The sequence below is a fragment of the Sebastes umbrosus genome, chromosome 12 (genome assembly GCF_015220745.1).
Source record: "Sebastes umbrosus isolate fSebUmb1 chromosome 12, fSebUmb1.pri, whole genome shotgun sequence".
NCBI lineage: Eukaryota > Metazoa > Chordata > Actinopteri > Perciformes > Sebastidae > Sebastes > Sebastes umbrosus.
The window spans coordinates 27,276,953-27,304,518 of NC_051280.1; the positions used below are offsets into that span (position 1 = coordinate 27,276,953).

Here is a 27,566-nt window from a genome sequence, read left to right on the forward strand (position 1 = left end):
AATCAATGAATCGATTAGTCAACAAAATCGTACAAGTGTTAGTCGACTAACAAATTCTTTGGTCGAGGACGTTGGTCGAGCCCAAGTAACCAGACAACCTCAAACTATTTTTCTTTACCACTATCTTTGCAACCATGCTGCAGGCGGCACAAACCGGTTAAGTTGTAAACAGGGTGTGAACTAGTATATCTAGCAGTGTTGAAACAAAGATCTGCACACCAAGTAGCTCCCTTTAGAAGGATTATAATGCTGCGTAACGTTTCGAGCACCAGGCTCTTCTTCAGACTTAGTTGTTTCTTATGGAGCTAGTATATTATCCACAGAGAGAGCTGCAGTAAACGTGTTACGTCAGTGTGAAGTTGCTGTTGTGTCATCTTTTTACTAAACACTTGCACTCAGGTCTGTCTCTATGCATTTTAAATGTATGGCCAGAAAGTAAAACCCTATGTTACATTCAATGGAAGTCAATCGTGGCCAACATCTGATTCCTCCCTCGGAATTTTCATTTTAATGAGGTTTAATAAAAGAAATTACACACTGCCAATTTTAATATGGAGTCTGAGCCCTTTCATAGGTTTTAAATCTGATATATGACCTGTCATGATAGAGCTCGAGGAAAAATGGGAGGTATTCAGAAGAAGAAAAATGTCTGTGTCCTAATTAAGCTGCTAGATCCTCGACTGTAAATCACGTGGCCTATAAAGACGGGTCTGAAGGCCACATTATAATTGATGGTGAATTAGATAGTCTAGTCTCACACAGACAAATAATTCAGGTGCTCCTTTAAAGCCAAAACTTTAAGGGGAGCCTTGAAACCGCTAACAAATTGTAAAATACTAGTGATAAACCAGGGGAGAGGTTATGAGTTTACAGGGTGACATTTACCACATGGACATCAGGCAGTAGTGTAGCAGGTTACAGCTCAGATTAAAACTTATGTGGACTTTATTGATATAAAGTCTGGATACTTGTATTTTATTATCATTCCCTGGAGTTGTGATGACCGTGTGAAGACACAGCCATAAAAAACAAATGCCATAATAGAATCCCAACAGCAGGTTTATTTGTACAGAGGGCTTAAGATCGATGGATGACATTAAATGAATCTGCAAACAGTTTATGTTGAGATCATGTAAAGCTGACGTCCCAACATCTGAGGTCATTGGCTACTGGCTCCTCTATAGAGTCTCCGTCAGCTTCCTCTGGGCTTCCTGTTGAGAAGATGTTGAGAACTTTAGTCCTGATGGCGAGTGTTTATCCAGTTTCAGGACAAAGACCTTAAACTTAACTTAAGAGTCCGCAGCAGTAACAGACAACTCTGAAACGTTGTGGGCTTTTGAGTCAGACGGATCCATTATGATCAACGGTCCCAACACAGAGTTGTGACTAAAGCCGTGGGCTTCGGACAGGGACAAAAAAAACAAAGATTATAACGATTTAGTGGAGGAAAAAGCACAATCTAAATGAAAACACCCAAGTTGGCAGAAAAGTGATACCATATTCGACTCCTCTTTTGGAGCGCGACTTGCAGGTTGAATCACAGCAGCTGCAGACGGGGCTGAAGGGGTCATCGAGTAGTTCCCATCTGAGAGAGGAGTAATCATAGAGGGTCATTATTTCAGCATGGTGTTGATAAAGATATAATTTATATACAAATAAAGTGTTCAGCTAAAAATGCTGTTGAAGTCATTAACATTTGCTCTTCTATATTCTGATGGGGTGTTTTAAAGAGGACCTATTAAGCTTTGTTTATACTCGCGCGAGACATCGTGGCACGGGCCTCCGTAGATGGCACATTGTTCGTTGCAATATGCTCCAAAACGCCAGGGGGCGTACAAACAAAAACAAAGGTTTGTTCTTTTTGATGTATGCTCGAAATAAACCATTCATTCACTCATTACCTCCGCCAAGGCCAAAGGCCTTGAAATAAGAGATACGTGTGTGGATGTGTGGCGAGACTCCAAGGTGCGGGGGCAGCTGCTGTCCGTCCGCAGTGAGAAAGAAAAAAACAGTAGATGACGGGATGAGAGATAACGTTGTGTAACGTTATACAGACATAACAAGGCTGCTGAACGAGAGAGGCATCCGCCAATACGTTTTTAAAGTCAGGCACCTTGGCGGAGGTCTGCGTTCTCCGAGTGCCATTCTAGTTCATTCATTCAAATGCTACACACTGTCCTTTTAATCCATGATTACCTCTCATTTTCCTTTATATAGTGGCAGGTTTTCTTGCTTTGATCAACATCTTCAGGGTCCCATGCAACCAGTTTACAGTGAATGTACACCTGAGGAGCACACGAAACTTTGTCAAAATCCATTATCGACATAATATTCCTTATAGCGGTTTCCATTCAGCCTCTCACTTCTTCCCCAAGACCAAACTTGAAGGACTGCAGATGAAGGATGAGTGCAGACGAGTGGTACCGAGGGAGAAACACAGAGTTTCCCCTCACGCTTTCCAAAAGACACCTGAAGAAATCAAAAAATCTCACCCGATTAGCAACAATTCATCATTGGAAAGACAGATCAGTGTGTGAATCCTACCCCTTATTGGCAATGATAGGGTAAACCTGGCTTCCAGGCTGCAGCTCTGGCGTAGTGGCCGCCACACATTCCTCCATGAGCAGCAGCAAGGGTTGATGGGACTTCTGCTCCACCGCCGCCCATATCAGCATGAACGAGCCCAGGGGGATGACGTTAGTCTTTGCGATGCCTGTTAATTGATCTGTAGGGGGAGGTAAAAAATACATGGAATGTCTCCATGTTGTATTTGGTATAGTGTAACTGTGAGAACTCACCATTGAGGAGCGCCATGTGGAATACCAACGTGCCTCGGCCTTCAGCAACACCTGACCCGAGGTTCAGGAAAGGGGGAATCCACCCTTCGGGTCTGAAATATAAATAATGGGGACATTTTTCTCATCTCACATTTCAACTGCAAACTGGAATTTAATTCATAAAAAGGACCTCCTACCTTTTATAAACACACTCGATGGGATACACCATGGCAGCGGGTTTTAACCTTTTTGCATATGGCCTGAAAGTCATTTCGTTTCGATAGAGGATATGCTTTCTTTTCAACTGTAGAAAAACAGCTTGTTAAGACACTGAACAGACTGAAGGGTGTTTTACTTAAAGCTGCAGTGGGCAGAATTGGAGCAAATATGATTTTAAAAAGTTATTTTTATAAAACAGTCACTATATCCTGACAGTAGTACATGAGAAAAAATCATGTGCCTCTGTGTCCTCTGGTGCTCCTAATGGCATCAGACCGGAGGAAAACATCCGATCAGAGCCGAGCTGGAGCCTTGCCGTCTTTGAGCAGCTGTCAATCACTCGGTAACTCCGATCAAACGGTCAAACTAGGCAGTGCTGATCAAATATTAATCAATATTCTGTTACTGTAATGCCTATTTCTTACTGAGAAAGTTTGTCACCCGGCAGCCATGTTGAAATCAGTTGAGGAAATACCAAGCAACACCCACCAGCTGGAGCAAACTTTCTCATTTTACAGATAAACAGTACACAACAAGATGTTTCTGAAAACATTTGAGGAGAGAAATGGGCATTATAGTAACATAATATTGATTCATATTTGATCAGCGCTGCCTAGTTTGATCGTTTGATCAGAGTTCGCGAGTGATTGACAGCTGCCTCCTTTCAATGAACAGCCGATAGGAACACTCTCTCTCTCTGAAATGACCTGTGATTGGCCAAAGTCTCCCGTCACGTGCTAGATGTTTTAAAGCCTGAAAACAGAGCCATGAGGAGGTGCAGAAGTCTAGCTTTCTCTCAGAACACTTGAATTACAATATGCTGAAAGGCTTTCATGGATTTTTTGGCCCAATGATGCCAAAAATGTTCTGCCTACTGCAGGTTTAAATATAGCGTTTACATTACCAGTCTTTTAAAATTGCATTCATCCAACTTGTAGACAAAGTGTGCGTCCCCCTCCCCGGTGGGCAGAATATCCAGCCGAGATGGCATGCAGCTCCCAAGGAAGAAACGAGCTGCACGTGGCACCAACTCCGCACTGATCCTCCATGTGATTCTTACCGAGTCCTTTGCACAGACTATTTTGACATCTGCAAACGATACCAGTTTTTGTACATGAAACACTTTAAAAAAACTACATAAGGTTGACACATTTCTACATGTATGTGCAAAGAATACCTGCATTAGCAACAGCCCTTGCAAAAACAGCCACGATTATCACACCTAGGTAGAAATGAGTCACCATGACTGAATGATCCAGATCCCATTGGAAGTGACTACAATTTGTAGACTTCCTGCCAAATTAGCTGATTGATTAACATCTGTGTGTGGGCAGGGCAGCTTTTGGTCAGTGTCAACATAGACTGGGATGTTTTTGTGCATTCTCACAATTTCATACATATGACTGGGTGTTCATTTTTGACAATTTCTAGATGCAGAGATGCAGCTAAGTACATTTAATCAAGTTTTATACTGAAGCAAAAATGTTATTTATTTGTGCTTTAATTTTACTTTACACCTGTACTTTACAACATTTCACAGACAAATGTATTTTTTTACTCGACTGCATTTATTTAACAGTCATTATTTTTTACAGAATAATACTACAAAACATGATCAGTTTAAAAAAATAATAATACAAAGATTCAGATGAAAATACTAAACTGTAAGTTATGTAGTTAAAAATATCTCCACCTCGAAAAAAGCCACAATATTAAAATGCTTATATTTTGCTGCATCAGTAATAATAATCCAATAATGTCATAGCACTGTGAAAGTGTACTTTTATTTAATATTTTCATATTTTTAGCATACTTGAGTAAAATTATACTTTAACTTGTAATGAGTATTTTTTACAGGGATTTTTTTTTCTTAGTAAAGGATATAAATATGTATGTCTATATCAAAGATGCTGTGAGTTTATAAATCATTTTTTGTTTTGTTGTTGTTGTTTTTTTAGAGCGGAACCACTTTTAACAGTCAGTTACTCATTATTTTTTACAGAATAATACTACAAAACATGATCAGTTTAAAAAAATAATAATACAAAGATTCAGATGAAAATACTAAACTGTAAGTTATGTAGTTAAAAATATCTCCACCTCGAAAAAAGCCACAATATTAAAATGCTTATATTTTGCTGCATCAATAATAATAATCCAATAATGTCATAGCACTGTGAAAGTGTACTTTTATTTAATATTTTCATACTTTTAGCATACTTGAGTAAAATTATACTTTAACTTGTAATGAGTATTTTTTACAGGGATTTTTTTTCTTAGTAAAGGATAGAAATATGTATGTCTATATCAAAGATGCTGTGAGTTTATAAAATATTTTTTTGTTTTGTGTTGTTTTTCTTATTTTTTTAATACTTTATTTTTTCCCTTTTTTCAAGGCTGTTTTCATATATGCAATCCACTGTTCGGAATTACAGCAGTCTATAAACCAACTTTTAAGTAGATGAGTTTACAGACAAACCCATCAAGTACACTTATAGAGAAAAAGACCTCAACATTCAAAACTGAAACAAAACCAAGAAAAAAATAACAATAATAATGACAAAAAGAAAGAATATAGTTAAAAAAACTAAAAAAAAAAAAAAAACGTGTTGTTTTTTTTTAGAGCGGAACCACTTTTCCGTTGCCGTTTGACGTCCGGAGCGTTTAGGTTTGTACACAGGAAGTAAATCCAAGTCAGCCAGTCAGACAGTAAAGTAGCTTGTAATTCGCTAGTAACGTTTTAAGTGTTATTTGATCAGTAAACATTATATAAGCTATCCTTTTGAATTGTAGTCCATTTTTATTCAAGATGCTGATCAAAGTTAAGGTAAGAACGTTGTTTTATTCACGTTAACACGATAACTAGCTCCTAGGCTAGCTGTTAGCATGCTAGGCTAGCTGTTAGCATGCTAGGCTAACTGTTAGCATGCTATGCTAGCACCACTGACCGGTTAGCTAGTTTATATTTGGGGCCCTAGGGCATTTATTTATTATATTCTAACTTACACGTATCTCAGTCTGTGCTAAAATAATTAAAATGTAAGCCTGCTTTTTTTATTCACTATTAAGTGGAGCTACCAGCTAGCTATCAACATGCTACTGTCACCATTCAGTTACGTTAGCTATGCTATCTGATAGCTTGCTGACTTAAATGCAATCACTATGCTAGATTGTACTGAACCATTTCGCCACACTACATTTGGGCAATCAGGTGTTTCTGTTAAGGCCACAGATCAGAGGAACAGCCTGCCTGACGACGTGAGGAGCTGCAGCTCTATCAGCATTTTCAAAACCAACTTAAAGGTCCCATATTGTGCTAATTGTCAGGTTCATATTTGTATTTTGTGTTTCTACTATAGAACATGTTTACATGCTGTAATGTTTAAAAACTTTATTTTCCTCATGCGGTCAGCCTGAATATGCCTGTATTTATCCTCTGTCTTAAAACGCTCCGTTTTAGTGCATTTTGATGGAATTGTAACAGAATTGCGTTGCTAAGCAACAGCTTTGGTCCATGTGTACTTCCTGTCAGCTGATGACATTCATGGTACGTGTCCACAGGTTCCGTGCTTACCACGCTCCCCATTCATTGTCTATGCAAGCAGCCGCGCAATGCATTCCGGTAGCGTGGCGTTGCGATTCGAGAGACTAGGCGTGCAGGAAGCCCGCTCCTCATTTGCATAAAGTTGAAGTCCTGGCTACTTTATGCAAATCACGGGCGTCCGACGCGACTCGCCGCCTCTCGAAACTCCCGAAGATCTTTTAAAATAAACGTTGTCGATCCAAAATAAAGACAGATTCATCAACTGCATGGCTTATTTCTCGCCTCAAATGTTTTCAGAAACACATTTCAGTGAACTATTTTTGTGAAATAAGAGAAGAAAGTTTCCAAACGAGCCTCCATACTGGTTCCGGTTTGAAGCAGCAGCCAACAGCGGGAAAGCGTTTGTCCAATCAGGAGCCGAGTGCCTTGTCTCTAGGGACAGCCCACCAAGCGTCCAATGTTGGGAAGCGTTGCGTCGCCTCGCGATAAAAAACGCCCCTGTGGACACGTACCATCACATATACATTGCAACCAGGAATAAACTGGGACACATTTAGAATGTTTACTTTTAAAATTTTGTAAAGGGTATAAATATTGTATATTTGTGACATCGCGAATGGGCAGGAATCCTGACAGCTGGTTTCAAATGCAGTTTCTGAATACGGGCTGTGTGTATTTCTCCATGGATTGAGTGTTTCGATACTTTCACAGTATTTATATAGGACTTAAGCCTGCTTTATAATAAAAAAACATGAAAATCTCACTTTTTAATAATATGGGATCTTTTAAACGTCTGCTGAAAGCTGCTCGGCTCTGTAATCACTGATCTTTATTCCATGGTCTTCATGACTTGCTTTTACTTGACAAGCATACTTTGTGATGTGCTATTGTGTGTAGCTGTGTATTGTGCGTTTTGTATGTTCTTTCTTGTATGACTGTAGTATGTTTCTTTGTTTTGACCTGCCAAGTGGACTACAGATGTGAATTAGCTTAAAGCTATAATTTGGTACGGTGCATCAAATGGTGACATTTATGTTTTAAACTGTACATGGTCTCTTTTTAAATAAAAATAATAATAAAACCAAAGCAGGTTAGCTAATTCATGGGCCGGTGTTACAACAAAATGTGTGTCCCTTGAGATTCTGTGACACCTGAGAATAAACTAGAAACTGGGTTAGTGCCCTACAGATAGTTGGCTGGAACGATACATCTTTCAACCTAATCTAATAGTTGGTCGACAGAAACATAATGGATCAGTAATTTCGGGCGATTATTAGGCAAAATGCCACATATTCTCTGGATCCAGCTTCTCCATTGTGAAGATCTGTTGCAGCTGTTGTCTGTTTTATATCCTTGTTAATTGAATATCTTTGTGTTTGGATTGTTAGGTCGGACAAAACAAGACGTTACTATGGGCTCTGGTTAATTTTCTGATGTTTTATAGACAATTAATATATTAATAGAAACCAAATTGGATTGATTAATCAATAATGAAAATAATTTAAATATATAATTTATTATTTAAATAATTATTTGCAGCCCCAGCTATCACAGTTAACCCGTATCTATATCCCTGATGACACCCCCTTTTGCGCACAACTGTTAAAATATAATGTGTGGCCATGTTGTAAACATTTGCACTGGCAATAAAGCTGAATTTTCTGATCAGGCCACAAATCGGACGGGTCACAGAATTTGATGTAACACACGTTAACCTCTATATAAAGGGACAGGTCTTTTTTTTCTGCCTTATGTTGATTGAAAAGCTCTGTTGCAGATTTTATGTGAAATAATGTAAATATTATGTTTCAGACTCTCACTGGAAAAGAAATAGAGATCGACATTGAGCCCACAGACAAGGTGAAATTCAATTGTTTCTAATAGGAAAGAAACACGACACACTAATCTGTATATTATACTGTTGACCCTCAAGGAACCATATCATTTCTAAATGTTTTGTTTTTGGGTAAACACAGGTGGAGCGAATTAAAGAAAGGGTGGAGGAGAAGGAAGGGATCCCACCACAGCAACAGAGACTCATCTACAGTGGAAAACAGATGTGAGTTCTCCTTCATTATGCACTATCTTCCTCTGTAGTTGCTGCACAAGTCTTCTCTAAACCTCCTCGTGCTCTCTCTCGTGTTCTTTCGCATCCCAGGAATGACGAGAAGACCGCTGCAGACTACAAGATCCAGGGAGGATCGGTGCTCCATCTTGTGTTGGCGCTAAGAGGCGGCTCAACGCTCCACAGGCCCTGCATACACCTCTCCTCCTCGTCATGAGTCGCTGTTGTCATGGGGCCAGCTGAGTGCCAACGCTTTAGGTGTCTGTCACCGTCTAACCTTGTTTCAGCACAGAGATCTGAAATCCCACGTTCCCGGGCCAACGCAAACAAAACCCCAAAAAATCAACCAACAACGGCAAAAACAAAAGAGAAAAAAAGGACTTTCTGATTCCTTTGTAGATGTTTTTTTTGTAAACCCACATTAGCTTTCTGAGTTTGACCATTTGATGCAGGCACCCATGCAGTACAAAAGACAGTTTGAAAACACTGTCGTCTTTTTTGCTTGTGAATAAATGCTGAAGTTGATTTAAGCGTCGTCCTCTAATACACACACACACCCACTGAGCACACACACTGAGCACAGACACTGAGAAGTCGCTGCTGAGGATTCTGAAAATTTGTTTTTATTAGAAAATGACATGAAACAGAAGATTTAAAGACAATTTAAGCAATTGACAGAATACTCCTGATCTTTTTCTTTACAGTTTAGTTAAGGTAGTGATCTGAAACAGTCTGGTAGAGATTGCACTGAAGTCCGTTTAGAGCACCATTGCTGACATCCGGTATCCAGAGTGGTTTTAATAGATGATTATGAGATGAGTCATCAAATTACTGACGTGATACACCGGCTGCTCCTCATTATGCTAACGCGTCTCCTCGCCTCCCTCGCTCGTGTCCTTTCCTCGTGTCTTCGCTCCTCCCAGCGAGGACGGAGGAGCCGAAGCTGCCAAATGAGAAATCCGTGGTTCCGTAGCGTCAGTCTTAAGGCCCTGACACACCAAGCACACCAATCTGCCGCCCTAGTTTTTGCGGTGTGTCCCGCACCGTCGGCTCTAGTCTGCCTGTGTCTGAGTTTTTTTGGCTGATTCAGCATGTTGAATCGGCGGCGCCGCCTGTCGGTGAGAGAAATCCCTCTGATTGGCAGTTCAGCGTAAACGAATCAGAGCACGAGAAGAGAAATGGAAGTAAGGAAAAACACAGAAGACTCTTCTCATTTTTCATCTTCATCTCCAGGTCTCTCAATGGTCGGCTGACGCAGCTTTGTGTCATGTACGTATCATAACAACGGCTGGTATATCTGCCGTCCTCGGTCTTCCTGTTTCCCTTTTTGAATGACAAATACAGACTTCCACCGCCTGCTAGTGTGGAGAGTTATTTCATCTCACGCAGGCGCAGAACGTACGTGGTAGTTGGCCGTCGGCTGTAATTTTTGCGGTGTGTTCAAATGCAACTTGTCGGCCAAGACAAAGGTGACGTCAGGCGACGCAACTGGTGGCCTTCGTCGCCGTTAGTTCTTTGATGTCGGCTTGGTGTGTCCCCGGCTTTAAGCGACGTCAGTTGCTTCAAACTGTGTGCCACATGCAGAGGCGTGGTACTTGCACGTCACGCCACTTGATAAAAGAATTCCGCGTAGGATACACCTGTGTTCCCTCGCTCTAGGGCCCCCCAGAAGCCTCCTCGTCTCCTCGAGATGCATTTAAGGGGATTGGAATATACTTCATGATGGCGGAGGAGGAACGATTTCCGGGACACGGGATGAGAGAAGATGCGAGGAAGTACAAGTTAGCATAATGAAAAGCACCCACTGGCTTCATCTAAAGGAGTGTTTTACAGCCCACTGTACAACAAAGAGCTGTATTAGAGATTTTCCAAAGACTTAAAACTCTTCTAATTGTGCTTAAAATCTAAAATATACATCTTGTACACAGTATCATGCCCATTCTTCTTTTATCACTATACACCGTCTTGAGAAAATAAAATACCCCAGGAGCCTCTGTAAACAATAGACGAAGGAGATATTGGTCAGGAAGAGCATGCTTGAATGGTAATGATAAAAACATGTTTATATGACGACACCAAAACCGTTTCTTGGCCTCTGAAACCAAATATAATTGCATTTTGTTTTGTACATGAGAAAACCTCAGTTCTTGAGGGGATGAAAGGCACAGGAGAATTAATTAGGAGGAGGATACTCTGAGCTGTTCAGCTGAATGAGGCATGAAAAATATGCAACACATAAAGGTTGTGTTTAAAACCCTACACCCTTTCGATCTCATATGTATGTCCGTGCGTTCTCCAGTAAAATCAAGTGTACTGGATTAGAGCCTTTTATCATAATCGTAGTGGGTCATTATTAGTAGCTGCTTTTCAACAGAGTGAAGATGCTAAAGGCAAATATTTCATAAAGATAATCACTTCAAAAGGGAATAAACACAAGTGTTATGTGAGGACAGTCGATCTAGTGGCGCATACTGGCTGACAGGAGCCGCATGAAAGTTCATATTTATGGAGTGAAACGACTACAATCAGCTTTAGTAGCTTTAAAAAAAGAACCTGGATGGTGTAAAGTTTCTACGGACAGTTGTCATTGCAAAAATCCCAGAAAAATGACTCATTTTTCCATATTATACGGGCATAATTCCAAAGCTTGTGCCATATTAAATAATGCCATCAGTCACATTTACACTTAGATTCCAGAGGAGGGGGGAAACTTCATGTATGAGGCTGCGACTTCCTGTGAACGAACAGCGTTCTTCAGCTGTAAAAACACCAACAACATTTTCAGAAACAGCAGCTTGTACGGTAGTGAGGAGGGTGTGACTCATCCACAGACTGTTGTCATTGTCCTGCTGGACCGGACGGCCGCCGTCAGTGGCCGGCGGCATTGAGTCCGGGGAAGGAGTCGATCTGGACTGTGTCCTGAAAGGCCGATCCTTGGCTGGTGTAAGATATGCGGACCCTCATCTTCAGGTTCACCTGGAGGAGGAAGAAGGACTTAGTAGTGCGATGCAGCTAGATCTGGCTCTGCTTCAACTGGGATGGGAGCGACAAAACAAGATTTGGAACTGGCCCATGGCGCACATACACAAACACACTTGGCGATTGTTCTTGCCAAATACAACAACAGGTTTGTGGGAGTTAGTGAACATTTGGGTATAAAGTGTGAAGATTCTAATGTTGTTGTTAAAATGTTCAAAACGGATTTAACTTTTGTTCTCCCTTGCTGATAAAGCTTAATATAAAACAGGGATTCGGTCCAGTTCGTTAAACATTAGAACTTTTGTTTTTGCTTTAACTTTAGTAAAGGTTGTGGATGGTGCCAATTAGAACAACTCCATTCTTGGTACCAGCTCGGTTGAGGTTCCGAGCGAGCTGAGCAGATAATAGGAGGTGGAGTTAAAACACTGCAGACCACTGATTGGTCAGAGAGAATCATCACTAGTGCGACATGGGACATCCTGCACAAACCCGCCATATTTGAAGGTGCTATTGATAACATTCAGCCGCTAGATGTCGCATTCTCCCTCCCCCGTTCCGCATTCACTTCACAACATTGGTTGCCAGGCACTTACTGCCAAACTCAGCCAGTTGTTTTCCAAACCAGTGGCAACTTGATCGCTGATGACCCAGAGATACCACATGATACCAACGTTGTTTTACTATTGGCTCACAAGCCTTGTTAGAAGTGGGAACCAACGTCAGATATCTTCCACAGAGATAAACACAAATTTTTAAATGATTAATTCACAATCGTAATATATTTTTTTTAGCCATACTTTAATTCAGCACCTTTCTAAAATCTCCGTGGATGTATTATTATTATTTTTTAAATATTAGTCTACATAAAAATGTTAGCAGTAAGACCTTTAAAGGTCCTTGTTATTAATCACACTGGTGGCCGTTGAGTGAACCGCAGTCAGTATCCTGTTGCTTGTGTACGTGCTTGCACTCTGTAGGCGCGTGCGATCATCCTGGGCATCGACCAAAAACAGTGACGTGACATGACATTATATTACAATCATATATCACCATTACTATCTGTAATGTCCAATCTCCATGATACCAAATAGCCTGCCATTTGCAAATTACTTCATCAGCTAATGTTACGAAGCAAAACCGTCCTGAGTCCTTTACATATAAATCAGTCCATAGGCTGTTATAGGCAACCGAGAAAGTCAGGGAAGATCTAAATTTTTAAGTTACATTACAATCTGTTCACACATTGGCAATACAAAGCAATTAATACATACAAATTGTATCATACAGTACCTTAAAATAGTCAAATTTATTTAAATAGCCAAGCTACCTTCAATAACGACTGCAACTTTTAATCCACTCGACCCAGATTTTTAACAAATGGAAGCTTGCAAAACTACACCGTACACACTGTGTACACTTTTACGATTGCCGAAGTGCAGACGTTCCTCTGTTGAAGATGATGTCACGGCAGTTTCATGCACCGTCGCTACGGCGATCAGCTGAGAATCCCACCTACACTGAGGGGGTAATATAATATCTGCAGTGGAAACACGGCATAGAGGAAAAGGACCTGGTACCAAAAGTGAGATGAGTCCAGTCGAGCAGAGCCGTAACCATGCAGTGGAAACACAGCTATAGTTTGTGTGTGTGTGTGTGTGTGTGTGTGTGTGTGTGTGTGTGTGTGTGTGTGTGTGTGTGTGTGTGTGTGCGTGTGCGTGCGTGCGCGTGCGTGTGTGTGCGTGTGTGTGTCAAACCCACCTTGTTCGGGTTGTTGAGGACTACCATCTGGGTCACCTTAGCTGTGCCTCGTGCAGGAAGAGAGTCCCCGCTGGGAGCCTTCATGTGTAACTGGACACTCTGGGAGGGGAGGAGATCAAATGGAACTTTGAAGTACGAAAACACATGCGTGTTGTTCAGGTCTATTTACTGCTCTGATGGCTACCACTGAGAACATGACAGGGTCTAAAAACATACACCATGCAAGCAACAGTGACTGGTTACATGTAGAGAGACAGTAGGTGTAACAAAACATCTGTGTATGTGACTACAGCATTGAAAATGTGTACAAAAAATGGATATGCTGCCACAAGCTGCTGAATTTTCTGGTGAACCTTGGCAGATAGAAAATCTACAGCAACAGAGAAAGCTTGTGAAAGAACATATAGACAAACCTTGGGAACCGCAGCCTGCAGGGTGAAGCTGCTCATGTCTGAGTCAGTGGAGTTGGAGGCTGTTAGTGTGACGGTCAGGCCTGTGTCTGACTGTTTCTCACAACTTAGTGTCAAAGTCAAACCGTCTTTCTCGTACACCGGCACTGTGGGAGCTATGGGGGAAAAAAACAGATGTTATAAAATGGAGCATTAGTTTAAAACCAAACTAAACAAACAAAAAACACTGAGGGAGATTATCTGATGGCCTGATTCAGATCAGTGAACACAAGTTTCAGTCCGCTGAATTTTGCATTCTCTAGTTTCATGTTCAAAATCAATTCCTCTTTCTTGTTTCTTTCAGTCTAAACCGCAGACTGTATATAAAGATCGACGACATGACAGCTCCCCGGAAGTGAAGCCAAAACATCTGGATCGCCCCCTGGTGGCTGGCTGCAGTAAAGCTCATAAATCCTGCCCCAGGAATCTGAGATGCGTCGTCCATCTATACATCTATCGTTTAAAATGTGTGTGTTTGTGAGGGTCCCACCTGGTGCGAGGGGTACAGGCTCTAACCCCCCCAGCAGATCCAGGAGGTCTCCTCCAGCAGTGCCGGCTGTGGTGATGGGCAGGCCGGGTACTGTACCGCCTACTGCTGGGCTGGGCTGCAGAGTCTCCTCAGAGCCTCCCAGCAGGTCCAAGAGATCACACACCTGAGGAGAAGGAAACTGAACCTTAACCTCAACACAAAACATATTTTTCTGCATATTCAGAGCAAATACTTCAAAGGAGAGTAAGGCTGTGTGAACAGTATTTGAATGCACCCGTATCTGAACAACAAACATAAAACTAGAAAAAAGAAGAAGAGGACTCTGAGTAGCTGTTAACAAGAAACTTCAGTTGTATCTTCCCCCCTGTATTTAATTTTTGTGTATTTCACCAGAACATTGCTGCTAAACCGGTTAGCTGGGATTCTTTCCAATTTGATTTGCATGAAAGCTGCTCTGGTTCTTGAACCGGTTCTGTTTGGGATTCTTGGTACATGGTGCTATCTAGCATACCATGTGTTAGCCTGTTGTTAATGTAAGCCCAGTATCAATGTAGTGTTTTTTTTTTACATGTTCAAAATAAACCAATTATAAATCTAATCTAAGACTATGTGACTACAGTGGAGGAATGTGGAGAGCCATGATCCACTCATTTTATGTACTGACAGTGTTGTTTAACCCCTCCCAAACCCAGGTCGAAAACAATGAAATCAATGTTTAACTCCGCCCAAATTCAACAGTTAAACCAGTCAAATCACGGTGGTTGGGATTAAACGTTCGATGTCAAACCCAACCCTGTTCTGCAGGTTGCAGAGAGGTGTTTTTGAACCAGCCGGAACCATTATAATCAAGGACGTGTCATCAATGGAGGGCGTTGCACGATGCACATAGGATGTAAACAGTAGTAGCAAGATGTTGAGCTTTTGTTCTGACAGATATTTGTTTTTATCCATAACAGAAGCATTGACCAACTATTAATGAGACTAATGCACGCTCTTTTTCCCAGAAGATTATTCGCTTAACTTCTCTATCCTCTCTTTCCAATCTGTAGAATATGAAACTTCAGGTCAAAACCTGCTAATTTTTGTTTCCAGTTGGTTGAAATGCTCCAAAATTAGGTGTGTGAAGCGAAACTCAGTTACTTTCATTTTAAGCCTGCACGTAGTGAACTAATGCTTTGCCTGAGGACGTGTGCTGCTGACACACTGCTTCATAATGTTCAACAGTCATAAGACAGCTTGGAGCCTGACCCGATGATGCTTGAAAAGTTATCAGTAAAATCTTGAAAATCAATCAGGTCATCCGACGAAAAAACAGAGGTCAGATACGGAGACATTGAATTGTCACATCTAGACAGAGGTCATCGGTCCAGTCTTGACTAAGCTGCTGTCATATAACAATGCATCTGTGTCAACGTGATGTACCTGGTTAGCAGGTTGCAGGGTCAGCAGCGGCTCTGCCTGCTTGATTTTGGCTGGTTGGAGGTCCTTGAAGGCGTCCCCTGTTGACTCCCCGTTGGTGTGACCCGGGGAGTTCTTTTCAATCACAGGCATCCTTTCCAGCACCGCTGCCCTGCAGAGAGAGAGAGAGAGAGAGAACGTCTCAGCTCGTTATGGCCAGAAAAAAAAAGGTTTGCTTCTACTATCAATCACATAAATCCTTAATGCTGTAATCACAATATAGAGGGAAATAGTTCCACTTTTAATTTTCTAGGGGGAAAAAACAGAAACATAGTGTATTACATGATTTTATAAAGAACAGGACAAATTGACTGCTTCATAATGCTGCCGCATACCTCATGTGGTCATATTTCTTGAACAGAGCATTGTATTCAACTGCCCTCTGCTGGAGCTCCACATCTATACAGCTGCCATAGATGCTGACGATGCTTCTGATGCGACTGGCAGGGTGAAGAGATGAAGAGAAACACAAGCAGTTAGGGGACTACCGAGACGTTACTGCAACTATTGTATGTTAGACCCTTGAAACTTTTTGTCCAATCATCTGTCCTATACTTTATAAACAGGTACTAAAAACTTATGTGGTTTGTTTGTTTCCAATTTACAGAGCCAGGGCTGTGTATGAACACCGTTTTTGTTTTCAAATACTGTACTGCATCCTTCGGAGTTATGCGACAAATAAATACAATTAATAAATCCAATTTTAAATTAGCCACAGCGGCCTGTCGCTGTGCTCTAACTGTATCCGGTCAGTGTTTGCTGCTGTGAGTGACAGAAGAAGTGTCTCTTACTCCACGTTGTCGGTGATGCGTGTGCTCAGTTTCATGGTGGCGGTGAGAGCAAAGCCTCTGGTCGCCGGGGCCGACATGTGGGACTGCAGAACCGTTTCCAAGGCGTCCAGGACGTCGTCCTCGGTGACCTGATTGAGAAACGCGTCAATGCAGGGTCTGAAAGCTGACATCTAATTTTTATTATAACACTAAAACTAGGGATACAAATGGCACATTTTAGCTTGTGGTAATCATTTAGCGGATAATCCATCACATTTGCTGAATAATAAAGACACTGAGTTGAGGACTGAGGATTTTATGTTGAAGAGTTGCTATGGGTAGAGCTATTACTTCTCAAGCTAACTTATTTCCAAACCAGCTGCCATTGTGGGAGAAAATGTCAAATGCTTCTTTGTGTCCTACCAGAGTTGCAAATGTAAAGCCTGCCATGATCTAGTAATAGGCTGAATCACTACTACTGATATTTATTCGTATTATTCTACAAAAGCGTGTACCTGAACCGGCTCAGTCTCCTGACAGTCTCCTCTCAGCAGCAGGTCTCCATACTCTCCTATACACCAGCACGCCACCTGCACCAGGGAAGGCTGCACACACACAAATGTTACACTCACACAGCTGCATACCCACAATAAAATACATTCACAGAGTAATACTTTGTGTTTTGGCTCGCTGGTCAGCATAGCACTTTGAAACATCAGAGCCACCTTTCCCTGAATTCATGGATGATGGTGTTGTCGTGGTTGAAGATGGGAGACTGCACCACACTGCAGACGAGTACATGGCTGCTCATCTGACTTGCTTCCAAAAATAAACCCGGCTGCATCAGCCAATTTCAAACTGAAAGCCCAGCTATTATTCTCACTGCCATGATGGAACCAAACCAGCATTTCTTTTAATGAAAATGTCTGAACATCTCCAGAGTTTTGCACATTATGTTGTGCTGTAAAATTATCTTAAATTGAAATGACATGATTTTTCTCTCGGATATGGTATTATTCAGAGAGAACAATTATGAGCATCCATTGTGTCAGTGTGGCTTAACTGAAATCTGTGATTTAAAGGGGACATATCATGCTCATTTCCAGGTTTGGGTTCATACTTGTATTCTAGGTTTCTACTGGAACATGTTTCCATAGTTTAATGTTCAAAAAACACATTATTTTTCTCATGCTGTCTGTCTGAATATACCTGTATCCACCCTCTGTCTGAAACGCTCTGTTTTAGTGCCTGTCTCTTTACAACGTTCTGATCTCCGACCGATTGTAGCATCAGGTTTTGAACATGAATATTTCAAATAGTAACTGTCTTTTTAGACAAAAGATGACAATAGATATCTTTAGGATCTAAGATGGGTTCAAAGCCAGGAAATATGACAGTTTGGCATCGTCTCTAGGGCTTAAAGTAGTCTTCCTATGATGAATCTAACCCCATATCACTATTCATTATTTGATAAAGGATCAGCATGGAGCAACCCACTGACAGATGTTATAGATTTTGTTGCCTAGGTTCACTGAATGAGTAAACTGACCAAGAAACCAATTTGAAGTGTTCCTTTAAGAGCAGGAAATGCCCAAACACACACACACACACACACACTCACATTACCTGAGAGATGTCAGTGAGCAGCGCCCGGTAGAGCTTGTGGACGGTGTAACAGTGCAGCTCGGAGGCGTTGGTGATGAGCTGGATCAAGTTGGGCACCGTTTCATCTCTCACGTCGCCCCCTGCCTGGCAGAGTGGAAATCAGAGTAAAAACAAGAGCACACACACACACACACACACACACACAAAACTCCATTAACTAGACAGCTGGCCCAAGTATTTGGGTCGCCCTACATTTCTTCCCAGACACAATGACCTCACTAGAGGGGACGTTTCCATCACAGTTCATATACATTACAAAGGACATTTACCGATGTGGACTAAGCTTTAATTTACACCACGTCCCCACCATTACCCTTTCAGTACACTCTGTCTTTTTGAGAGAACAGTGCAAAGGATTAGGTAAGCATCAGCTTTTCCACCAATCGTGTGGATTTTATTTACTCCCTTTTCTAGATGGAGCACAAAAATGAAAAGTAGGGATGTAACAAATGGAAAGCTTTAGTCCAGGATAAATGGCCTATTCAGGATGAACACACCGTCTACTGTCATATGTACTGTTTATAAAATGCTAATTTAGTATTTCAATGCATATATATGGTATCTACACTAATGCATAGTGCATTAATGATGGCCATAGACAACTTAAAATGAGCTGTGAGTGAGAAACCCTTATTTAAGAGGCAGCAGGGTGAGTAAGAGGCTCGGTCTGTATTTACCGTGGTGAGGACATGCAGGATGGTGTCAATGTGCCAGCGCTGGGAAGGTGCATACCTGACAGAGACAGAGACACACACACTCAGTGGTGCTTGAGGGTGAGTCACACACACACACACACACACACACACACACACACACACACACACACACACACACACACACACACACACAAATCCATCTCCAAAAACAAAGTGCATCAAGTGTGTACAGTAGAAACAGAGAAGACCATTCATCTAAAAAGAGACAGGGGTATCATTGAGAGCGGAGGCAGACACAGAGTGAGACACGAAGCCACGTATACAGAAGCACAGAGACTTTTTTGTCACAGCCTCAACACTTAAAACAGCTGCAATCACATTAAATGTATTCACATGCACGTGAACGTACTTTACGTGTGCTTCCATGCATAGATACAGTATGTATATGTATGTGCACATTTACCTCTCTGCAGCGTAGAATATGCCGCTGGCAGCGTTAGACTTGAGCTCAGGGGGGCAGGAGGAGAGGAAGAGGAGCAGCTCCTTCATCATGGAGCGGATGTTGGAGGCTGACACCAGCGCCAGGGAGAGCTCCAACGAACGGCTGGAGAGAGTCGGCCAGAGAGGATTAATGTTAATTATGTATGTAAGTACCGGCCCCTTTAAATTGAGAATACCGTAACTGTGAGTCTGGTTCCATTTCTCTTTCAATTCACCAATAAATGCAGTGAGAAGTAGGCTCATTTTCTCATAGACTTCTATACAATTAAACTTCTTTTTGCAACCAGAGGAGTCGCCCCCTGCTGGCTATTAGAAAGAATGCAAGTTTAAGGCAATTCAGCATTGGCTTCACTTGGCAGACCCGGAGGTTGTCCACTGGTTTAGAGCAATAAGATATCATCAACCTAAAAATAGCCAGTTGTGCCCCGCTGATGCCCAATCAAAATACAGAATACTGATTGGCATCACTGTCTGAAAGCAACTATACACAGCACTTTTACCATCTTGCATTGTTGTATCCAGAGGAGGGATCAAGTGATGCTAAATCATCAATTATTACATTTGATGAGAGCATCAGAAAATGTCCTAAACATAAAATAAAGATATTACATACTTATAGAGAGGTTTCTTACATTTAGGAATAAAACTAAACTAAATTAACTAATCCATGAACATTTAGAAAACAAATTATATCAAATCATGTTAGAAGAGGGAAACACACATTGGGGGGTGACATTGGGAAAGCATGACAGTTCCAAGTTTACTGAACATCTGTGGAGTAACAGCTGTGCCTGACAAGCGGAGAAGAGGTGAAAGTTACCGCTTGACAGAAGCGTCCTGGTCCTTCAGGCAGTCCACTATGGTTCCCCGGTGGCGCTGCACTGCATTGTGGTCCGTCCCAACAATCTTCTGAAGAGATGTCATGGCGATGTACCTGGACACGCATACAGAACAGCAAAGATGTCATGTTTTAGGCTTCATACTGCATTATAATGAAGTGCTGTGAGTGAGGTTTACACTGCAGTGTGTGGTGTAGCGGAATATATTTGACAAATAAATAGCTTTTAAAAAATCATTTCTAACCGTCGGCTAACAATCATGAGGAATTGACAGCACTGTATAAACTTAACTTTTTTCAACTTGGCTACATAAATAATTCATCTTTCCACTTGAAATGTCTCATGGACTATTCAAGTATTTATGTATGCACAGGAGAGATGTTATCTATCCAGGCAGGTCTCGCAGGAATAAACCAGTCCTATTACTGTCAAACAGCCACAGAGAGATTCAGCGGCCCTGCAGCTAAAAAGCAGACAGGCCTGCCTGACTACACAACCCCTATGGAGACAAACCCAAAAAATAGTAGCATAACAAAACCCCAAGGAACCTGTAACAGGTCTCCACACTGCATGATGAAAAATGACACGGCCCAAAAATTGAGAGCTCAGCATTAACAGACAGACAGTGACCTTCTGGTGCGGCTCTAGAGGAACGGCTCTAGGGAAAGTGATTAGTGAGCTCAGACTGATAACAGCCTGCTGGGAGGTTTCTCTCTCTGGCTGCAATGAGTTTGCCGTTGGCCTTGCGGAATGGAAACAGTAAAATGAGCCTGAGAGGAAGGAGGGAAGGATGGAGGAGGAGGCGTAGAGGGAAAGAGAAACAGGAATGTGGTGAATAAGGTACGTAGGGGAAAGGAAAGCAACACTCACCGAATGTTCCTGTCGTTGTTCAGGAGAAATCTTCCCAAGATGTTCACAGCCAGAACCTGTGGCACAAGTGATTAATTTATTAATTACTTAGGTAACATTATTCCCTATGTATTAAAGGAATAGCTCAGGTGGTTTGAAGTGGGGTTGTATGAGGTAATTATCCATAGTCAGTGTATTATCTACAGTAGATGACGTCGACACGCCCCCAGTTTGGAGAAGCAGACAGGAGTTACCGCACGGAACACAAAGCAATGTACTGCTGAGGACGGGGCCGGCAGCAAAACATATTTTAGCCACCTAAAAGAAAGGCCCACCTAAAAAAATCATCATCAGTTTAAGTGTACACTATATTTAGAATATTTTCACAGCTTTACCTTGCTGTGAGACAGCTCTTTACGACAGGGAACTGAAGCCGTTGTATCCATCTGTGCTCTGGCCAAAGCCACCAGACTCAATTGAAAAAAACTATAATTTTACATCGCAGAACATGTGAGTTGCTGATCTACTGCTGCCTTGATTGGTTAGTTTGTTTGTGTTATTGTGTGACTTTGGTGAATCCAAACTAACCAAAGTCACAGAACAACACAAACAAACTAGCCGATCGAGGAGGCGGTAGATCAGCAACCAACGTATTCTGCGAGGTCAAATTACAGTTTTTTTCAATGGAGTCTGGTGGCTTTGGCAAGAGCATAGATGGATGTAAGGCTATAGTTCCCCGGCAGAAAGGGCTGTCTGACGTCAAGGTAAACCGGTGAAAATATTCTAAATATAGCGTTCACTAAAACTGATATTGATTGTTTTAGATGGGCCTTTTGATGTTTTGCTTCCAGCCCCGTCCACAGCAGTACATTGCTTTGCTCCCGTGCCGGTGCTCCAGTCTGCTTCTCCAATCTGGGGGCGTGCCGACCATCATCTACTGTAGGTAATACACTGACTCTAGATAAGTACCTCATACAACCCCACTTCAAAACACCTATCCCTTTAAACACAGTGAGAAGTGCTGCTGGTCTCTCACCCTGAGGCCGCTCTCTGACTTGATGTCCAGCACAGTGAGAACAGTCTCATACAGCACGGCGTTGCCCACAGTCTTAGTGCTGTCAGTGTTGGTCGCCACCTGCATGCAAACACACATACATTCATATATTTGTAAGCTACTAAAGCTCTTTGACATCTATTTAATGAAGAATTATTTTTGCTTCTACCATAAAGTGACAAAAGTGTTTCAAGCTTTGAAATTGGCCGTTTTCAACACCCAGTTTGGGGAACAAACTCCGTCACACAGGACGTGATGTGTTCTACATGTTCCAGTGTGTTTGGACTAAAACAAACTGGATGACTCACTGGGTAGTCAGCATGAGTTGTGATACCCATGATGGCTGGAAAAAGAAAGTAGTGACACCTACAGAAACTTCACCCAAAACAATTGGGATGTACATGATGTTAACAACACTGGATAACTTCTTTATTGTGACTTAGAAGGAAAGAACGCAGGACATAAAAATAACAAAAAACTAAATTTTCATGGAATAGTTATTAATTATTTGTGAAACATTGTACCTGAGCTAGTAGGTCGTTCATAGCGTCACTGGCACCTTCGTTGTTGCGACCAAGGATTCTCAACAGCCTCAAGATGCGTACCTGAGGATGGGGACCGGAGAGAGTGTGAACAGATGGACTACAAGTTATTCTGGCGCACGGAATCAGCAAAAATAGGATGAGAGGATAAATCTGTGTGTGTTAGTGAGAAAGAAAGAAACTGAAAGTAAGAAAAACATGAACAATTTATTAGCAGTCTGTACCCTGACTGAATCTGAGCCACAAAGAAAGAAGAGCGAGACTTTTTGTCACATGTTTTGATTTTAAATCTTAACCCAAGTGCTCAAAAGTTCCTCGTTCACACTCAGATAAAATAAAATAAAATCTGTTGATTCTTGTCACAGATTTGATTCATGATTTATAAAAACAGATAAGATGTCTCCGGTGTTATTTAAGTGTTAGTGCTCTATAGTCAATGTAATATAAAGCCATCCATTTAACGTATTCAACTAAATTAAATAGAGAGATATTCCACAAATCCAGACTGACCTGTAGGAAGGGATCGCTGATTCCTGCCACGTCGTGTTCTGGAGAATAACCCGAGAGGACCAGACCTTTCATGATCTGAACCAGATCTGGCACTGTCTGGAGTACACACGACACAAACACATTACAGCATACATGAAGAGATACTCATCAAATCAAGACGTGTGTGTGTGTGTCCATCATACCTTTCTGAACCGCTCCAGTGTTTCTGGATTCCGCTCACACAGCTCAATGATGAGCACCACGGCACCGTGCAACACACCTGGGGATAAATGGGAATAACCACTGAGAATAGTTGGAAATAGAGTTTGAGATACGAGCTTACAGATATGAGTCATTAGGATCCACTAACCGTGGTTCTTCTCAGAGAGGAGGGAGCGAGCAGCGGGCGCAAAAAGCTCCCCCAGTTCGTGGACTTTTCTCACAATGTGAACAGCGCACAGAGCAGCCTGTGGGGCAATTCAATACATCATTACAACGTTGAGCATGTGGATGTTGGTTGATAGTTTTAGTGCTGAAGAAGGATTGAAATCTAATAATAATAATCAATAATAATCATAATAAATCATAGCACCTATTAAATGAGCAACATGTTTTAGTTATGTTGTTTTTAAGGGAAGAGGCCCAACATTGCTTGTAAAATACAAAAAAATAATGATTAATTTCTTGTTTTCACTAAAGCAGTGGTAGTAATACTAATATTGTTAAGTACTGCTGGAAGAAAAACTAAAATGAAGGTCCCCACCTTCTTCTTTATGTAGGAGTTGGAGGCTCGGAGCAGCCTGTCGATCTCTGGTGCCAGATCTCTGCACATCTCAGCTGAACCCATACAGGCCAGTGTGCACAGAGCCAGAGACTGCACATACTGGTTACTGTGAGCAAGGTCACTGGAAAACAAGCACGTGGAGAAAAAAACACAATAATGACAGTACATTCTGTACAGTGCAAAAATTTCAAGCATTATCCTCCTATCCTCCTCTCCTTACACTATTTGACTCTGATGTTTTGCTCCCCATTTTGTCGACTGCGATTACTATATTTAAATGAAAGAGTACTGACGTCTATTAGTTGCCTTCCAGAATAAAACGTATAACACAGAAAACTTGTAATTTTAATCCTACCATTTAGCATTTATAAGCTGTATATATATGCCTATATCTGAGTATTAAACGAGTACTCCATCAATTATTTAGCATTGCACTCCTATAACAGTGTTGGACTGTTCCACACCCCCAGATTGTTTTCATTTTCAAACTTGTAGTCTTCAGACCCAACCGACGCTGACTCAAGTGACATCACCTGAGGCAATTTATCAGACTCCCTCTGGAGCCACTTAAAAAGCTTTACGTAACTTTTTCACAAATGCAGTTGTACTCCCAAAGATCTGAAAACAGACTTTATTGAGTAAAATCAGTGGAGTTCCCCTTTAATTGTATATGAATGCTTAATACGGGAGTTAAAATAAAGTGTTACCGTAAATACTAATTCTTTTAGATGAGATTTTTAGATTTCAAGCTCAAGTGGCCGTCCTTACTTCTTAATTGAGTTGGTGATGAGCAAGCTGGCGTCCTGCTTCTCATCCAGCAGCATCATGGCTCCAAGATATCCCACACGCTTCTCGCTGTAGCGAGGGCTGGCTATCATCCGAACACACTCCATCTAGTAGGAAGAGCAACAACAACAACTCCTTTAAACGTGAAGTGACTAGTTGAGATAATGACACTACCGATGCCCCAGGGGAAATGTTCTGCTCTTTGCCCACTCCAAGTGGAGGTTGGCTTCAGAGCAGCAGCCCTGGAGCTGAGAGGGATTCAGTGGCCCAGTTTTATTGACGACACGGGTTCGTGCTGCTGCAGACTTTGCTTGAGGGAATTAACGACAATTCAAAGTGTCTAATGACACGGAAAGTCTGAAAGAGCAAAAACTAAATATTCATATAGCAGCAACATTACTAATATCATGGTAGCTTATTATATTCAGCATGTGATTCTACAGTGTTCTGTCTCATTTCAACCATGTATTTTGAGCTTTGTCCACACTAGAGGTGAACCGAATACCATTTTTTGGGGCTTTGAAGCTTTGGTGAGAAATATTCGAAGGTATTCGAAGCTTCGCGGTGCAGCGCAACCCAGCAGGCTGACATGTTCTTCTTTTCTGTCTCCATCTCCTCTGTTTCAGTGCCACACTGCTGTACACACACGCACCTCTACACACAAGAAACGGCGATGTCCGTCTGAGAATAACTAATAGCAATAATGTTAAATATGAATAATGAATAATGTTGTTCCTTATTTCATAAGCTATTTTGGGATTTACACTTTATTATTACACAACTGTGTTGAATACTTGATTCTGATTGGTCAATCACGGCGTTCTACGACCGTTCCTATGTATAGCAGACCGTTGCTATGGGCACAGTTCTGATGTCGGACTGTTTTTGTGTCAAATTATTGATTTCTTAAGTAAGTACCTGTGTAATAAGCGGGATTCGTCGGGGTTTCTTTCACAACAATGACCCGCTAGCTGTACATTATCCCGTACTTATTACTTACTTATATAAAAAAAACAAAAAAACAAAGCAATCGAATACTGATTTGGAGGTTGATTACCATGGCAACGGTCGAAGCTTCGAAGCATTCGGGTCAGCCCTAGTCCACGCAAATAATGTCTGTGTGGGATGAGTGCTTAGGACATAGTGGTTGGACATTGTCTCTGGGCCTCGAGGACAATTCCAGCGATGAATTGGACCCAGAATCCTCCAGCTGCGTGATGATGGTTTCCTCACCCAGCCAGCCAACCCCCTTTCACCAAAGCAAACCCCATGACAGGCATTAGCAAAATCCCCTCACCTGACCAAAGTGAGCCGGGTAGCCCAACATGTGCACGTAGAGCAGCTTGGCCAGGTTGTGCGACCGCCCCCCATTGTCGGCTTGTCTGAACTGTGCCCGGATGGCTGCACATTCCCTCTGGATGACACCTCGCTCCTCACACTGCGTCCTCGCTGACCTGATGGCCCGGATCATCTCCTGCAGGGGTACTGATGGAGACATGGCTGTGTGTGTGCATGTTTGTGCATGTGTGTGTTTTTGTGGGAGTATGTGTGTGTGTGTGTGTGTGCGTGTGTGTTTATGTGAGTATGTGTGTGTGTGTTTTTGTGTGAGTATGTGTGTGTTTGTATGAGTATGTGTGTGTGTGTGTGTGTGTGCGTGTGTTTGTGTGAGTATGTGTGTGTGTTTGAGTATGTTTGAGTATGTGTGTGTGTGAGAGTGTGTGTGAGAGTATGTGTGTGTGTGTGTGTGTGTGTGTGCGCATGTGTGTTTGTGTGAGTATGTGTGTGTGTTTGTTTGTTTGAGTATGTGTGTGCATGTGTGTGTGTGTGTGTGCATGTGTGTGTGAGTGTGTGTGTGTGTGTGTGTGTGTGTGTGTGTGTGTGTTTGTGGGAGGATGTGGGAGGATGTGTGTGTTGGTATGTGATGTCATAATGAAAATACAGAAGAATATTAACAGAGAAACTACTTTAATATGCAGATTTAACTGTACTTAATTTCACTTCCTGTTACTGAAAAGCCCCCAGGTGTGTGTGTGTAACATTAAGGTAATGACAAAGCTGTTACTACACTATAATAACTACATCTTTAGACGAAAACATACGTTTTAAGTGTGTATATCTCAAACAGTTAACAGTTCAACTACCTTTCAAGTTTGATAAAGCTGTTCCTGTACAGCATTATTCACTCCTAGAGCTGGCTTTAAAAGAAGCTTACTGTCCATTACCTCCCTCTATATCACATATTGATGTTGTAAAAACACATTTACATATTAATATATATCTAAGTTAGCATGCCAGTCCTCCAGAAGCTGCTGCAGGTCAGTGAAACGAGGCAGAGAGGCTAGCAGAGTGACCAGACGGAGCTAACCTTGCAGATGCTGCTGCTGTCAGAGCCTGGAAGCTAAAGAGGAGCTAGCTCAGTTAGCATGTTAGCAGTCTGTCTTGTTTAACGTCAACCGGTTAAAGCTCCAGAATAACAACGTACCTCAACACTGAACGGACAGACGCCAGTATTTAAGAAGTAAACCGGTTCAACCGAACCCCCTCCAATAGTACACGGCAGCAGTCAGTTGGCTGGAAACCCAAAATACTGATGTCTCCATGTAACGATGTGTCAACGGCTCCCACCGTCATCACACCACTTCCTGTCACTACTTTCAAAATAAAACCCACATTTGATTAAAGGTCCCATATCGTGCTCATTTTCAGGATCATACTTGTATTTTGTGTTTCTACTAGAACATGTTTACATACTGTAATGTTAAAAAAAAACTTTTATTTTCCTCATACTGTCGGCCTGAATATGCATGTATTTACCCTCTGTCTGAAACGCTCTGTTTTAGCGCATTTTGACGAATTTGCAACAGAATGGGTCCATGCACTCCTGTCAGCTGA

The 27,566-nt window shown here is 41.8% G+C and overlaps 3 protein-coding genes and 1 long non-coding RNA gene across 7 annotated transcripts; 2 read left to right on the forward strand and 2 right to left on the reverse strand.

The window, feature by feature from the left end:
• Positions 1–1,041: 1,041 nt before the first annotated feature.
• zp3f.2 (zona pellucida glycoprotein 3f, tandem duplicate 2) lies at positions 1,042–4,347 on the reverse strand. Of its 4 annotated transcripts, none has more exons than XM_037786341.1 (10): positions 4,219–4,347; positions 3,901–4,085; positions 2,975–3,081; positions 2,799–2,890; positions 2,545–2,725; positions 2,364–2,469; positions 2,197–2,285; positions 1,497–1,585; positions 1,289–1,399; positions 1,042–1,211 (listed from the first exon to the last, which is right to left on the reverse strand). In XM_037786341.1, the coding sequence occupies exons 1-9, from the start codon at positions 4,238–4,240 to the stop codon at positions 1,290–1,292; spliced, it is 981 nt and encodes a 326-aa protein (XP_037642269.1). In that variant the 5' UTR covers positions 4,241–4,347; the 3' UTR covers positions 1,042–1,211; position 1,289. The 4 variants fall into 4 exon arrangements, 3 of the variants coding, with proteins under 3 accessions (XP_037642269.1, XP_037642267.1, XP_037642268.1); XM_037786339.1 differs by having other exon boundaries at positions 4,174–4,333; XM_037786340.1 differs by having other exon boundaries at positions 3,901–4,090; positions 4,179–4,255.
• A 1,305-nt stretch (positions 4,348–5,652) lies between these two features.
• On the forward strand, positions 5,653–9,130 carry nedd8l (NEDD8 ubiquitin like modifier, like). The gene is made up of 4 exons (XM_037786352.1): positions 5,653–5,823; positions 8,353–8,400; positions 8,517–8,599; positions 8,699–9,130. Exons 1-4 carry the CDS (start codon positions 5,806–5,808, stop codon positions 8,820–8,822), a joined length of 273 nt encoding a protein of 90 aa, XP_037642280.1. The 5' UTR covers positions 5,653–5,805; the 3' UTR covers positions 8,823–9,130.
• A 1,512-nt stretch (positions 9,131–10,642) lies between these two features.
• On the reverse strand, positions 10,643–27,312 carry ap1g2 (adaptor related protein complex 1 subunit gamma 2). Its single transcript, XM_037786327.1, has 22 exons — positions 27,157–27,312; positions 25,972–26,174; positions 24,657–24,781; positions 23,868–24,009; positions 23,475–23,571; positions 23,308–23,384; positions 23,126–23,221; positions 22,598–22,678; positions 22,056–22,154; positions 21,041–21,096; positions 20,152–20,265; positions 19,294–19,434; positions 18,852–18,906; positions 18,136–18,258; positions 17,025–17,114; positions 16,531–16,658; positions 16,075–16,179; positions 15,704–15,851; positions 14,282–14,444; positions 13,756–13,907; positions 13,343–13,441; positions 10,643–11,581 (listed from the first exon to the last, which is right to left on the reverse strand). The coding sequence occupies exons 2-22, from the start codon at positions 26,170–26,172 to the stop codon at positions 11,474–11,476; spliced, it is 2,400 nt and encodes a 799-aa protein (XP_037642255.1). The 5' UTR covers positions 26,173–26,174; positions 27,157–27,312; the 3' UTR covers positions 10,643–11,473.
• Positions 13,435–14,878, forward strand: LOC119497917. Its single transcript, XR_005209018.1, has 2 exons — positions 13,435–13,598; positions 14,096–14,878. It is a non-coding gene; the product is annotated as an uncharacterized LOC119497917 (long non-coding RNA).
• Positions 27,313–27,566: the final 254 nt, after the last annotated feature.

Bases quoted from the DNA above. Each gene is read 5' to 3' on its own strand.
- zp3f.2 (XM_037786339.1), bottom strand. From the start codon at position 4,240: ATGGTGACTCATTTCTACCTAGGTGTGATAATCGTGGCTGTTTTTGCA. The intron at 2,891-2,974 runs GTAGGAGGTCCT...TTTATATTTCAG, and splicing joins ATCGAGTGTGTTTATAAAAG to ACCCGAAGGGTGGATTCCCC. The intron at 2,286-2,363 runs GTGAGAGGCTGA...TGTGCTCCTCAG, and splicing joins AGTTTGGTCTTGGGGAAGAA to GTGTACATTCACTGTAAACT.
- nedd8l (XM_037786352.1), top strand. The intron at 8,401-8,516 runs GTGAAATTCAAT...GGGTAAACACAG, and splicing joins ACATTGAGCCCACAGACAAG to GTGGAGCGAATTAAAGAAAG. The intron at 8,600-8,698 runs GTGAGTTCTCCT...TTCGCATCCCAG, and splicing joins ATCTACAGTGGAAAACAGAT to GAATGACGAGAAGACCGCTG.
- ap1g2 (XM_037786327.1), bottom strand. From the start codon at position 26,172: ATGTCTCCATCAGTACCCCTGCAGGAGATGATCCGGGCCATCAGGTCA. The intron at 22,155-22,597 runs GTACAATGTTTC...GTTTGCATGCAG, and splicing joins TGAACGACCTACTAGCTCAG to GTGGCGACCAACACTGACAG. The intron at 15,852-16,074 runs GTATGCGGCAGC...CTCTCTCTGCAG, and splicing joins AAGAAATATGACCACATGAG to GGCAGCGGTGCTGGAAAGGA.